The sequence below is a fragment of the Ciconia boyciana genome, chromosome 28 (genome assembly GCF_034638445.1).
Source record: "Ciconia boyciana chromosome 28, ASM3463844v1, whole genome shotgun sequence".
NCBI classification, from domain to species: Eukaryota; Metazoa; Chordata; class Aves; order Ciconiiformes; family Ciconiidae; genus Ciconia; species Ciconia boyciana.
The window spans coordinates 2,145,733-2,158,414 of NC_132961.1; the positions used below are offsets into that span (position 1 = coordinate 2,145,733).

General features: G+C 71.0%; 3 protein-coding genes across 3 annotated transcripts; 1 reads left to right on the forward strand and 2 right to left on the reverse strand.

Moving 5' to 3' along the window:
• Positions 1-1,375: 1,375 nt before the first annotated feature.
• DBP (D-box binding PAR bZIP transcription factor) lies at positions 1,376-3,238 on the reverse strand. The gene is made up of 3 exons (XM_072847700.1): positions 2,718-3,238; positions 2,133-2,307; positions 1,376-1,598 (listed from the first exon to the last, which is right to left on the reverse strand). The coding sequence occupies exons 1-3, from the start codon at positions 2,969-2,971 to the stop codon at positions 1,383-1,385; spliced, it is 645 nt and encodes a 214-aa protein (XP_072703801.1). The 5' UTR covers positions 2,972-3,238; the 3' UTR covers positions 1,376-1,382.
• A 2,247-nt stretch (positions 3,239-5,485) lies between these two features.
• Positions 5,486-9,103, forward strand: ZNF865 (zinc finger protein 865). The gene is given in 2 exon segments (XM_072847762.1): positions 5,486-5,847; positions 5,850-9,103. Coding segments are annotated over 2 exon segments (2,997 nt in total). The 5' UTR covers positions 5,486-5,499; the 3' UTR covers positions 8,499-9,103.
• A 2,059-nt stretch (positions 9,104-11,162) lies between these two features.
• On the reverse strand, positions 11,163-12,491 carry LOC140644679 (uncharacterized). Its single transcript, XM_072847701.1, has 2 exons — positions 12,446-12,491; positions 11,163-11,734 (listed from the first exon to the last, which is right to left on the reverse strand). The coding sequence occupies exons 1-2, from the start codon at positions 12,489-12,491 to the stop codon at positions 11,169-11,171; spliced, it is 612 nt and encodes a 203-aa protein (XP_072703802.1). The 3' UTR covers positions 11,163-11,168.
• Positions 12,492-12,682: the final 191 nt, after the last annotated feature.

A 12,682-nucleotide genomic window follows, 5' to 3' on the forward strand; every position in this document is an offset into this window, starting at 1 on the left:
GGTGGGGGTCCCCAGGGGTGGGGTTTGGTTTTTGGGGGGGAGGGGTTGGTGACGTGCTGGCTTCAGCCCCAGGCTGGGAAGGGACCCGGGTGTCTGGGGGTGCCCCCCCTTCCCCCCCCATATCCCCTCCCAGTGACGCTACTGGCCTTAACTGGGAATGGGTCACTGGGAGGAATTGGGGGGGACACCCCATCTTGAGAGGACCCAGGCGTCCGGGAGCCCCCGCAGGGTCACCGACCCTGCGGGGGCTCCCGGATGCCTGGGGCCTCTCCGGGTGCTGGTGGGGGGGGTCTATGCGGGTGCAGTGGTTGGGGGAGGGGGGCCCCCACCGCCTGGGTCCCCCCAAGTTGTGCTTTAAACCAGCCCTGGGGCCGGGGAATAAATATTTACAAGGGGGGAGGAGGGGGGGAGGAAGACCCCTCCCCCACGGAGGGGGGTCCCAGGGATCCAGGGGGAAGGGATCCAGGGATCTGAGGGGGTCTTGGTTCTCCCCCCCCCCACCCCGAGGTTGGGTGGGTTCTGGATGGACCCAGATCCCAGTTCCAGATTGGGGCTGGAGATGGTGTCCGGCCAGATCCGGTGCTGGATCCTGCTGCCGGATCCCAGGGCTGGGTCCTGGTGCTGATACCGGATCCTGAGGCCAGATCCTGCTGCCAGATCCCAGTGCTGTGTCTTGTTGCTGGATCCCAGGGCCAGATCCCGGTCCTGCATCTCACTGCTGGATCCTGGTGCTGGATCTCGTTGCTGGATCCCCAGGCCAGATCCTGATGCCGGATCTCAGTGCTGGATCCCAGGGCCAGATCCTGGCGCTGGAGCCCGGTGCCAGATCCCAGTTCTGTATCTTGTTGCTGGATCCCGGTGCTGGATCCCGTTGCCGGATCCCGGTGCCGGATCCCAGCCCCATTTCCAGGCTGATCCTGAACCCTGGATCTGGCTCCCGGCTCCCGGCCACTTCTCCCGCGCGGCGTCCAGCTCCGGCCGCAGGGGCTGTGCCGGGACGGGTCGATGCCGGACCGCGCCGTGCCGGGGATCCCTACAGGGCACCGTGCCAGGCTGTGCCGCACCGCGCCGTGCCGGGGATCCCTCCAGGGAGCTGTGCCGGACCGCGCCGCACCGTGCCGTGCCGGGGTCCCTGCAGAGCACCACGCCGTGCCAGACTGCGCCGTGCCGGGGTCTGACCGAGCACCGTGCCGTGCCAGGGTCCCTGCAGAGCACCACGCCGTGCCGGCCAGTGCCACGCCGTGCCATGCCGGGGTCTCTGCAGGGCACCATGCCGGCCTGTGCCGTACCGGCGTCCGACCGAGCACCGTGCCGTGCCAGACTGTGCCGTGCCGTGCCGGGCTCCAACCGAGCACCGTGCCGTGCCGGACCGTGCCGTGGTCCTACAGGGCACCGTGCCGGGCCTCGTAGCGTGCCAGCAGAGCCCGGAAGCGGGCGAGCTCCCGGCGGGCAGCCGCCACCTCCTGCCGCAGCGCCGCGTTCTCCCGCTCCAGGAAGGCGGCACGCACCGAGATCTGGTTCTCCTTCAGCCGCCGCGCGTCCCGCGAGCGCTTGGCCGCCGCGTTGTTCTTGCTGCGCCGGCTCCAGTACTTCTCATCCTGCGGGGACCGGGACGCTGGGGGCCCCCCCACGGACGTGGGGTACCCCAGGGATGCCGGGGTCCCTCCCGGACACCTGGGACCCCCTGGTCCCCCCAACTCCTGGGTCCCCCTCCCCCCCCGGACCCCCTTTGGTCACTTGGGTCCCCCCAAACACCTCTGTGTGTCCCCCCCCCCGGACGCCTGGGTCCCCCCCTTGATGCTGTGGGTCCCCCCCAGCCCCCTGGGACCCCCTGGACTCCTGGGTCCCCCCCCAGATGCCTGGGTCCCCCAAACTCCTGGGTCCCTCCCGGACACCTGGGATCCCCTGGTCCCCCCAACTCCTGGGTCCCCCTCCCCCCGGGCCCCGTTTGATCACTCGGGTCCCCCAAACACCTCTGTGTGTCCCCCCGGATGCCTGGGTCCCCCCAGCCCCTGGGACCCGCTGGGTGCCTGGCTTCCCCCAGACACATGCCCCCCTTCCCCCCCCGGACATCTGTCCCTGGGTGCCCCCCCCAGCTGGGTCCCCCAATTCCTGCCCCCCCACCCCCCCACCTTCTGCTCCTCGGGCACATGGACCTTCCGGGCCTTCCTGGCGATGGGCTGCGGCCGCAGCTCGTCCTGGGAGAAGCGGAGCCGCCGCGGGTCGAAGGGGCCCCCCGGCCCCCAGCGCCTCCGCCTCCAGCAGCGGCTCCCCGGCGCCGGGGGTGGGGGCCCCGGGGGGCCGGGGCTGCGGGGGAGGGTCAGAGCAGGGCCGGCACCACCCCACCCGGGGGGAGGGGGGCAATGGGGTCCCCGATACCGCTGGGACGGGACCGGGGTCCCCACCGCACTGGGGAGGGGCGGGAAGGGGGTCGCTGGCTTTGGGGGTCCCTATTGCAAGGGGGGGTTATCGCGGTGGGAGGGGCTGCATGGAGGTTTCTATCGCGACACGGGGATGCACAGTGGTGTGTGTCGTCCGCCCCCCCCGCGGGCGGGGGGGCGGCACGTGGCGGGGCGGGTGAGCCCCGGGGGCTGGGTCCCCCGCGCACGTGCGTGGGGCGGGGGCGGACACCCGGGATGCCTCGGCGGAGGGGCGGGGCCAGGGACAGCCCAGGGTCCCCCCACGCGTGTCCTCCCCCCCCCCTCCCCGCCCCGGACTCCCCAGTGTGCCCCCCCCGCCGCACTCCTGGGTCCCCTTCCACGCGCGTGGGTGTCCGTGTCCCCGTGTCCCCCCCCCGGTCACACCCACCGGCCGGTCTCGCGGGGGCGGGGGGGGACTCGGGGCTGGGGGGCAGCCCGTGCTCCCGCAGGAACTCATCCAGGTCCACGTACTCCAGCTCCCCCGCGGCCCCGGGACGCTCCCACGGGGGGGGCCCCACGAAGGCCCCACGGCACCCGCCCGCCTCCTCCATCCTGCCGCGCCCACGGACACGCGTCACCACGCGTGGGGGAGCGGGGGGGGGGACACGACACACGACACACGGGACGGAACGGACACCGGGGTGTGTGTGTGTGTGTGTCCCCGCCGTTAACTCCCCCGGGGGGGCCACGTGACCGGCCGCACGTGACAGCTCCACACGCGTGGGGGACACGGGACACGCGTGTGCGCGCGGGCTGCGGGGGGGGGGCGCACGTGCGGCGCTCACGTGGGAGCTCCCGCCCCCACGTGCGCCCTCATGTCGGCCGACCCCGGGACGGCGCCCACGGGGGGGGGAGCGGACACCGACCACTCCGGCGCCCACCCGAGGAGTGGGGGACCCGGGTGTCCCGGGGGGGCCGATCCTGATCCCCGTTCGTGCCCCACTCGCCCCCGCGGTCTCAGCGTGGGGGTCGCGCATCTTCCCCTCCCGGTGCCCCCACCCCCCGCCCGGGGTCCCGGTGCCCCTCCAGTCCCGGTGCCGCCCCCGCTGCCGGTGCTCCCCGGGTCCCGGTGCCCCCCGGCCCCGGAGCCCCCGGTGCCCCCGGCCCGCTCCCCCGTGCCGCTCCGACCTGCCGCCCCGCGCCCCGCCGTGCCCTCGGCATGAGCCGCCCGCGGGGGCGCTGCGCCCCCCGAGGGGCGGGGTCTGCCCGAGCCACGCCCCCACCCCACCGCTGCGCCTATCCCCGCGCGCCCTGCTTGTAAGCTACGCCCCTCGCTCCGCCCAGCGGGCCGCGGGGCGGGGCGTCGCTTGCCCCGGCCCCGCCCCCTGGGCGCACGTTGCGCTTCCCTCATTGGCCCTCCCCGACTTATTCCCCCTCCAATCCCCGCCCCCCGCTGCAGGTGTCGCCCCGCCCCTCCCCGCAAAGGGCGGGGCTCCTCCCCTCTGCCGGGCCCCGCCCCCTGGCGCCCGCCGCGGCCAATAGGGGCGCGGGGGGGCGGGGCCGGCGGTCATGCGGCGCGGCCATGGGCGCCGCGCGGGGGCGGGGAGGGCGGGGGCACTGACCTAGATTTAGCCAATGGGGCGGCGCGCGGTGGGCGGGGCCTGACCCAGTTTTGGCCAATAGGGGCGGGAGCGGGGGGCGAGGCCTGAGGGGCCGCGAGCACGTGGGGCCGCACGTGCCCGCCCGGGGGCGGGGGAGGGCGAGCTCTTAAAGGGGCCGCGCGCGGAGGGCGGGGCGGGACGGCCCTGGGGGAGGGGCACACGGTCCTGCGGGGAACCCCGCGACCCCCCGCACGTGACGAGGTCCCGCGCGGTGACGTCACCGTCCCCACGACCATCCCCCCCCTCCCCTTGACACCCTCCCCCACGTCCCGGGGCCTCCCCACGGGGGGGACGCGGGGCCCGGCGCCCCCCGCCTCACGGCTCCCCGAGGGGCGTGGCGTCGTTTCCGCCCCCGGGACCGGTCCCCTCCAAATCCGCGCCTCTGGTTGGCCGGGAGCAGCCCCTCCCCCCCCTCCGGTGGTGGTGGTGGTGGGGGGGGGTGTGTGTGTGGTGTGTCCCAGCTGGCGGCCATCTTTGAAGTGGGCTCTGTGGCTCGGGCCGCCATCTTGGATGCGGGCGACCCCCGGGCGCCATCTTGGGTGAGGGCATCAGCCCGCCGCGCGCTGCCATCTTGTCTCGGGCCCCGTTCGGCGCCGGGCAGCGGCCGCCATCTTGGCGGGGGAGGAGGGCGCCGCGGCGCCATCTTTACTGTGGGTAACGCCCCCTCCCCCCCCACGCCCCCATTTACTCTTTCCCCCTCCCGTCCCGGGTGTGGGGGTCTCCGCGACCCCTCAGCGTCCCGCGTGGGGCGGGGGGGGGAGTGGGGGGTGTCCCGGTGTCCCGGACGCCTGGGTCCCCCCGTCGTCCCCCCCCCTACTTCGCCGCGGTATCGCAAAGGATTGTGGGGCGGGGGCGGGGCTTGCGTCACGTGTCCCCGGCCGGGGGTTCCGGCTCCGGCGGGGAGGCGCGCCCGGCCAGGCCCGTCCGTGCGGGGTCCAGGGCGGCCCCGGCCCCGCGCCCCGGCCCAGCCCCCGGGATCCCCGGCCCAGCCCAGCCCGGGCCCCCTCCCCGGCCCCGGACGGACGGGCCTGGTTCACCCCAGGTGAGTGACACCCCCATCGCTCCCGGGGGCCCCCGGGGCTGAGGGACCCCATAACCCCCGCCCCCAGGGCGAGCTGCGCCCCATTAACGCCCCACACAAGGCCGTGGGGACCCCAAACACCCCCCCCAGGATCTCACAGCCCCCAAAAGCCACGGGACCCCCCAGCCCAGCCCCACATCCCGCCTCTGGGCTCCTCCCGCCCCCATCCGCCTCCTACCCCCCAAAAAAGCCGAAGGGACCCCCAGCCCCACCTCTGGGCTCATCCCCAGGCCCATCCACCCCCTGCTCCCCCAGACCTCAACCCCCCCAAAAGCCAAGGGACCCCCCATATCCAGCCCTGAGCCCGCCTCTGGGCTCATCCCCAGGCCCAGCGGACCCCCCGCCCCCCCACCTCTCACCCCCTCCCCAGGTCGCAGCCCCCCTCCCCCGGGCGGAGATGGAAGCCAACGTCAGCGACGAGAGCGTCCACTTCCAGTGCTACCCCTTCGACTTCCTCGAGTTCCTCAACCACCAGCGCTTCGAGCCCATGGAGCCCTACGGCCACGAGCACCCCAAAACCCTGCCCGCCCTCCCCTGCCCCCAGCCCCCTTCGACTACCCCCTCCCCGGCGCCCCCTTCGACCGCCCCCCCGCTGCCAAGCACAAGGACTTCAAGGCCGAAGGCGGTGCCTCCTCGTCCTCCTCTTCCTCTTCCTCCTCCCAGCCCAAAAAGGCGGAGGGCAGCGTGGGGGTGCAAGCGGGGGCCCCCCCGTACCCCAGCCCGGCCATGCCCCCCCCGCCGCAGCCTCTCTTTGAGGCCGCCGGCGCCTTCAACGCGCCCCAGTGGGGCATCGTGGACCTCTCCAGCCACCAGCACCTCTTCGGGGGGCTGAAACGGGGTGGGACGGTGGCGGTGGCGACGGGGACGGCGGCAGCGGGGACCCCAGCGGCCCCCCCGGCCCCCCCAGAGACGGCATCGAAGGAAGAGAAGAGTTATTTCCGCCGGCTGAAGTATTTCATGGAGCGGCGCTTCCCCTGCGGCGTCTGCCAGAAGTCCTTCAAGCAGTCGTCCCACCTGGTGCAGCACATGCTGGTGCACAGCGGCGAGCGGCCCTACGAGTGCGGCACCTGCGGCCGCACCTACAACCACGTCTCCAGCCTCATCCGCCACCGACGCTGCCACAAGGAAGCCACCGAGGACGGCGGTGCCGCCAGCGTCGCCCCCGCGGCGGTGGCCACCACCTCCGGGGTCATGCCGGCACCCAACGGGGCCGGTGGGGTCTTGCCAGCGCCCAACGGAGTCAACCCGTTGGCGGGCGGGGTCAACGCGGCACCCAACGGAGTCAACGCGGCGCCCAATGGGGTCAGCCTGGCGGCGAGCGGGGTCATGCCGGCGCCCAACGGGGTCAACGCGGCACCCAACAACGGGGTCAACGCGGCGCTGAGCGGCGTCATCCCGGCGCCCAACGGGGCCGCCGCGGCGCTGAGCGGCGTCATCCCGGCGCCCGGCGGGGTCATCCCGGCGCCCAGCGGGGTCATCCTGGCGCCCAGCGGGGTCATCCCGGCACCCGGTGGAGTCACTTTGGCGCCCGGCAGTGCCACCCCGGCACCCAGCGGCACCGCCCCGGACGGCCCCTTCACCTGCTCGCTGTGCTGGAAGGTCTTCAAGAAGCCGAGCCACCTCCACCAGCACCAGATCATCCACACCGGGGAGAAGCCCTTCACCTGCTCGGTGTGCGCCAAGAGCTTCAACCGCCGCGAGAGCCTCACCCGCCACGTCAAGACGCACTCGGGGCTGCTGCGGGTGCCCTGCGCCGTCTGCGGGAAGGAGTTCCGGGATCCGGCGTACCTGCTGCGGCACCAAGCCGCCCACAGCGGCCAGCGCCCCGACTACAAGTGCGAGGTCTGCGGCAAAGCCTACGCCGCCCCGCAGAGCCTGCTGCGGCACCGGCAGGTCCACGCCGGCCCCAAGGCCGGCGCGGCCGCGTACCCCGGCGTCCCCAAGGGAACGGCAGCGGCGGTGCCGGTGTTCCCCGGCACCTACGCGGCGCCGGAGGGGGAGGCGAAGGCGGGCGAGGGCGGCTTCTTGTCCCCCCCGCCGGCCGCGTTGCTGGCGCCAGGGAAGAGTTTTGGCTGCGGCATCTGCGGGCGGGCCTTCGGCCGACGGGAGACGCTGAAGCGGCACGAGCGGATCCACACCGGGGAGAAGCCGCACCAGTGCGCCGTCTGCGGCAAGCGCTTCCGCGAGTCCTTCCACCTCAGCAAGCACCACGTGGTGCACACCCGCGAGCGGCCCTACAAGTGCGAGCTCTGCGGCAAAGCTTTCGGCTACCCCCAGAGCCTGACCCGGCACAAGCAGATCCACCGGCTGCCGTTGCCTTGCGGCCTGGGGGGTGCCGGGACCCCCCCCGAGGGGCTGAGCTACGGCTGCGGCGAATGCGGCGAGCGCTTCCCCGACCTATTCCGCGCCGTCAACCACAAGGAAGCCCACGCCGGGGAGAAGCCCTACGGCTGCGACGCCTGCGGCAAAGCTTTCGGCTTCATCGAGAACCTGATGTGGCACAAGCTGGTTCACCAAGCCGCCCCCGAGCGGCTGCTGCCTGAGGGGGGGCCGCCGGCCGAGAGCGGGCTGCAGCCCCCCGAGGAGCACCCGGTAGTGCCGAGCGGCGAGCGTTTCACCTGCGGCACCTGCGGGCAGAGCTTCAAGCACTTCCTGGGGCTGGTGACCCACAAGTACGTCCACCTGGTGCGGCGGACGCTGGCCTGCGGCGTCTGCGGGCAGAGCTTCGCCGGCGCCTACGACCTGCTGCTGCACCGACGCCGGCACCTGCAGAAACGCCATTTCGGTTGTTCGGTTTGCGGGAAGCGGTTTTGGGAAGCGGCGTTGCTGATGCGGCACCAACGCTGTCACACCGAGGAACGGCCCTACCGCTGCGCCGTCTGCGGCCGCGGTTTCCTGCGCTCCTGGTACCTGCGGCAGCACAAGGTGGTGCACACCGGCGAGCGCGCCTACAAGTGCGCTCTCTGCAACAAGCGCTTCGCCCAGTCCTCCAGCCTGGCCGAGCACCAACGCCTCCACGTCGTCGCCCGCCCCCAGCGTTGCCAAACCTGCGGCAAGACCTTCCGTTACCGCTCCAACCTCCTGGAACACCGGCGCGTCCACCTGGGCGAGAAGGTTTACCGCTGCGAGCTTTGCGGCAAGAGCTTCTTCTACCTGTCCTCCATCCTGCGGCACCAGCGCTCGCACGACGCCCGCCGCGACCTGCGCTGCTCCGCCTGCCTCAAGCTCTTCAAGGACCCCAAGTACTTCAGCAAGCACCTGCAGACCCACCAGGGCGGGCGCCCCTTCAAGTGCAGCACCTGCGGCGAAGCCTTCAGGAACACCTACGGCCTCAAGAAGCACCGGCACGGCCACAAGCTCGAGCGCCTGGCCGCCCTGGCGCACAAGGACGCTTGAGGACGGGGCGCGGCGGCGGGCGCCCGATGGGACGGGGAGGCGGTGGGGCTGGCGGCGCGGCTCGTCCTGGCGCGAGGCGGCTCGGCGCGGCACGGCGCGGCTCATCGTGGCGCGAGGCGGCTCGGCGTGGCGCGACACGGCTCGGCGCGGTGCAGCGTGGCTCGGCACGGCTCAGTGCGGCGCAATGGGGCTCGGCACGGGGCGCGGCGCAGCGCGGCTCGGCGTGGCGCAGCGTGGCTCGGCACAGATCGGCGCGGTGCAACGCAGCTCGGCACAGGGCGACGTGGCTCGGCACGGCTCGGCGCGGTGCGGCACAGCTTGGCACGGTGCAACGCGGCTCGGCACGGCTCGCCGCGGCGTGGCTCATCGCGGCGCAACGTGGCGCGGGACGGCTCGGCACGGCAAAGCTTGGCTCGGCGCAGCTCGGCCCACCGGACGCGGGGGATTCGCCTGGACACGCCCCCCCCCGCACCCCTCACACCGAGCCCGGACGCCTGGGTCGCCCCGGGGGGGCCGGGGCGTGGGGAGACCCCCCCAAGCGCCCTCCATGCCGCAGAGGGGTTTCTAACCCCGCAGGTATATAAATAAATGCAAATATAAATTTATATCTATATAAAATATCTATGATAGAGTTTCCGCCCCCCCCGCCTGGCAAGGGGGGGTCCCGGCGCGGGCAGAGACCGGCCGCAGCTCGCCGCAGCGATGGGCGGGGGCGGGGGGCTGCGACCTTCGACCCGGGGATGTACAGACCAAGCCGATATTAAACCGTGGATGCGACCCTGGGGGTGACTCCTTCCGGCGCCGGCGGGGCGGGGGCTGGGTGGATCGCGGGTGGGTGGGTGGGTGGGCTGATGGGTGGGTTGGATCATGGGTGGGTTGGATCATGGGTGGGTTGGTTGGTTAATGGGTGGGTTGGATCATGGGTGGGTTGGATCATGGGTGGGTTGGTTGATGGGTGGGTTGGTTGGTTAATGGGTGGGTTGGATCATGGGTGGGTTGGATCATGGGTGGGTTGGTTGATGGGTGGGTGGGTTGGATCATGGGTGGGTTGGTTGATGGGTGGGTTGGTTGGTTGATGGGTGGGCTGGTTGATGGGTGGGTTGGTTGATGGGTGGGTTGGTTGATGGGTGGGTTGGATCATGGGTAGGTTGGTTGGTTGATGGGTTGGTTGGATCGTGGGTGTGTTGGTTGATGGGTGGGTTGGTTGATGGGTGGGTTGGATCATGGGTGGGTTGGATCATGGGTGGGTTGGATCATGGGTGGGTTGGATCATGGGTGGGTTGGTTGGTTGATGGGTTGGTTGGATCGTGGGTGGGTTGGTTAGTTGATAAGTTGGACCATGAGCAGCTTGGTGACTTGATGGGTGGGTTGGATGACGGGTGGCTGGGTTGGTTAGTTGATGGGTTGGTTGGTTGGGTCATGGGTGGGTTGGTTAGTTATGGGTTGGTTGGATGATCGGTTGGGGGTTGGTTAGTTGATGGGTTGATTGGTTAATGGGTGGATTGGTTAGTTGGTGGGTTGTTTGGGTGATGGGTTGGTTGGTTGGTTGATGGGTTGGACCATGGACAGGTTGGTTAGTTGATGGGTTGGTTGGATGATCGGTTGGGGGTTGGTAAGTTGATGGGTTGGTTGGTTAGTTAGTCAATGGATTGGTTGGATGATGGGTTGATTGGTTGGTTGATGGGTTGGACTGTGGGTGGGTTGGTTAGTTGAGGGGTTGGTTGGATGATGGGCTGGTTAGCTGGTTGGCTCAGGGGTTGGTGGGTTGGTTAGTCAACGGGTTGGTTAGTTGATGGGTTGGTTGGATGATGGGCTGGTTAGCGGGTTGGCTCAGGGGTGGGTTGGTTGGTTGAGGGGTTGGTTGGCCGAGGGGTTCAGGGGTTGGGTGGGTGGGTGGGCAACGGTTCGTGGTTGGGTGTTGGCCATTGGCCGCTGGTTTTTGGGACACCCCCCCCTCCCCCCAGAATGAGACAACGGGAGAAAAAAGGAAAAACCAAAAAAGAGCTTTTTAATAATAATTAAAAAAAAAAACAACATCAAGTTGGGGAGACCTGGGGGGGCCTTGCACGGGGGCCGGGGGGAGCAGCTTCATGGGGGGATGGGCAGCGCGGACCCTGTCCCCAGGGCCACCGTCCCTCCGTGCTGGAGCCCCGAGGCCACCGTCCTTCAATGTCCCCCACCCCAGGACCACCACCCCTCTCCAACAAGCTCCACGGCCACCATCTCTCCACGTCCCCAACCCCAGGGCCACCACCCCGCCACGATGAGCTCCGGGGCCACCATCTTGCCATGTCCCCAGCCCCAGGGCCACCAGCCCGCCACGATGAGCCCCAGGGCCACCATCTTTCTAAGCACGAGCTCCATGGCCACTATCTCTCCATGTCCCCAACCCCTTGGCCACCATCCCTCTGTGACAAGACCCAGGGCCACCACCCCTCCACAACGAGCTCCATGGCCACCATCTCTCCATGTCCCCAAACCTAGGGCCACCACCACTCCATGGATGACCTCCATGGCCACCATTCCTCCATGATGAGCTCCATGGCCACCACCTTTCCACGTCCCCAACCCCCGGGTCACCACCCCTCCACAACAAGCCCCACATCCACCACCTCTCCACCCCCCCACCCCTCCCACCCCCCCCCAACGCCACCACGACCCCCACCCCCCTCACGGCGCCGGCGGCCGGGGCAGATGCTTGCGCCTGACGTGTCGTTGGAGGGTGTTCCTCTCCCCGAAACGCATGTGGCAGTGGGGACACTGGAAGGGTCGCTCCCCCGTGTGCACCCGTTGGTGGTGGGCCAGCTCCCCCAAGTCCCGGAAGCGTCGGGGGCAGAGGGGGCAGGCGTGGGGCTTGCGGCCGGCGTGGGTGTATTTGTGGCGCTCCAGGTGGGACGTTCTCTTGAAGGCTTTGCCGCAGGCGCGACAGACGTGGGGCTTGTGCTCCGAGTGGGTGATGCTGTGGCGCTGCAGGTAGGAGAGGTACTCGAAGGAACGGCCGCAGACCGGGCAGGAGAAGGCGCGACGGAGGGTCCCGGGACCCCCGGGTTCGGCCACCAGCACCGTATAGGGCAGCCCTTGGTTGTCGATCAGAAGGTATCGACCCCCGGATGGGGGGCTGGACCCACGGCGAGAGGTCGAGGAGGAGGACGGAGGGTCCACGGGTGGTGGTGGGGCGGTGGTGGTGGCGATGGGGCGGGGGCGGCGGCGGGGGGTGGTTGGAGGTCTCGGTGCGGCTGTGGGGAGAGGAGGGGGTTAGGGGGAGGCGGGGGTGGAATGGAGGGGGAGGTGGGGGTCCCGGATGCCTGGGTTCACAGGGGAGCAGATCTGGGGGTCCCAGACGCCTGGGTCCCCAGGGTTATGGGGCAGATCTGGGGGTCCCAAATCCCTGGGTCCCCAGGGTGGTGGGGCAGATATGGGGGTCCCGGATGCCTGGGTTCGCAGGGGAGCAGATCTGGGGGTCCTGGATACCTGGGACCCCAGGGTTGTGGGGCAGATATAGGGGTCTGGGTCCCCGGGGACGTGGGGGATATGGGGTCCCGGATGCCTGGGTCCCCAGAGTTGTGGGGCAGATCTGGGGTCCCAAATCCCGGGGTCCCCAGGGTTGTGGGGGCAGATCTGGGGTCCCGGACGCCTGGGTCCCGGACGGGGGACACACAGATCTGGGGGTCTCAGACACCGGTGTCCTCAGGGATGCGGGGGGCAGACATGTGGGTCCCAAATGCCAACGTCCCTGGGGGTGTGGGGGGCAGATCTGGGGGTCCCGGACGCCTGGGTCCCCGGGGATGTGGGGCAGACATAGGGGTCCCGGACACCGCTGCCCCCCACCCCCCGGTGTCGTTGTCGTGTCTCCCCCCGTTACCTCCCGGCGGCTCCGCGCCCCGGGCCCCACCTCGGGCCCTTCATGGGGCCCCGCTCAGGCCGCGGCGTCTCCGGTCGGGACCGACCCCGGCTGCGCGCCCGGGGGGCGGGGGGCGTCCGGGGCCGCCGCATCGGGGTCCCCCGGCCCCGCGGGGCGGGAGGGCGCCCGGTGGGGGGTGCGGAGGGGGGCCCTCGGCCCGCGCCGGTGTCGCAGCGTTTGGTGTCCGGGTGGAAACGCCGCGCGGAGACGCGTTCCTCCCACCCCCAGTCCACCCCACGGGGGGACGCGGCGTTTCTGCACTCTGACCCCCCACCCCCCACCC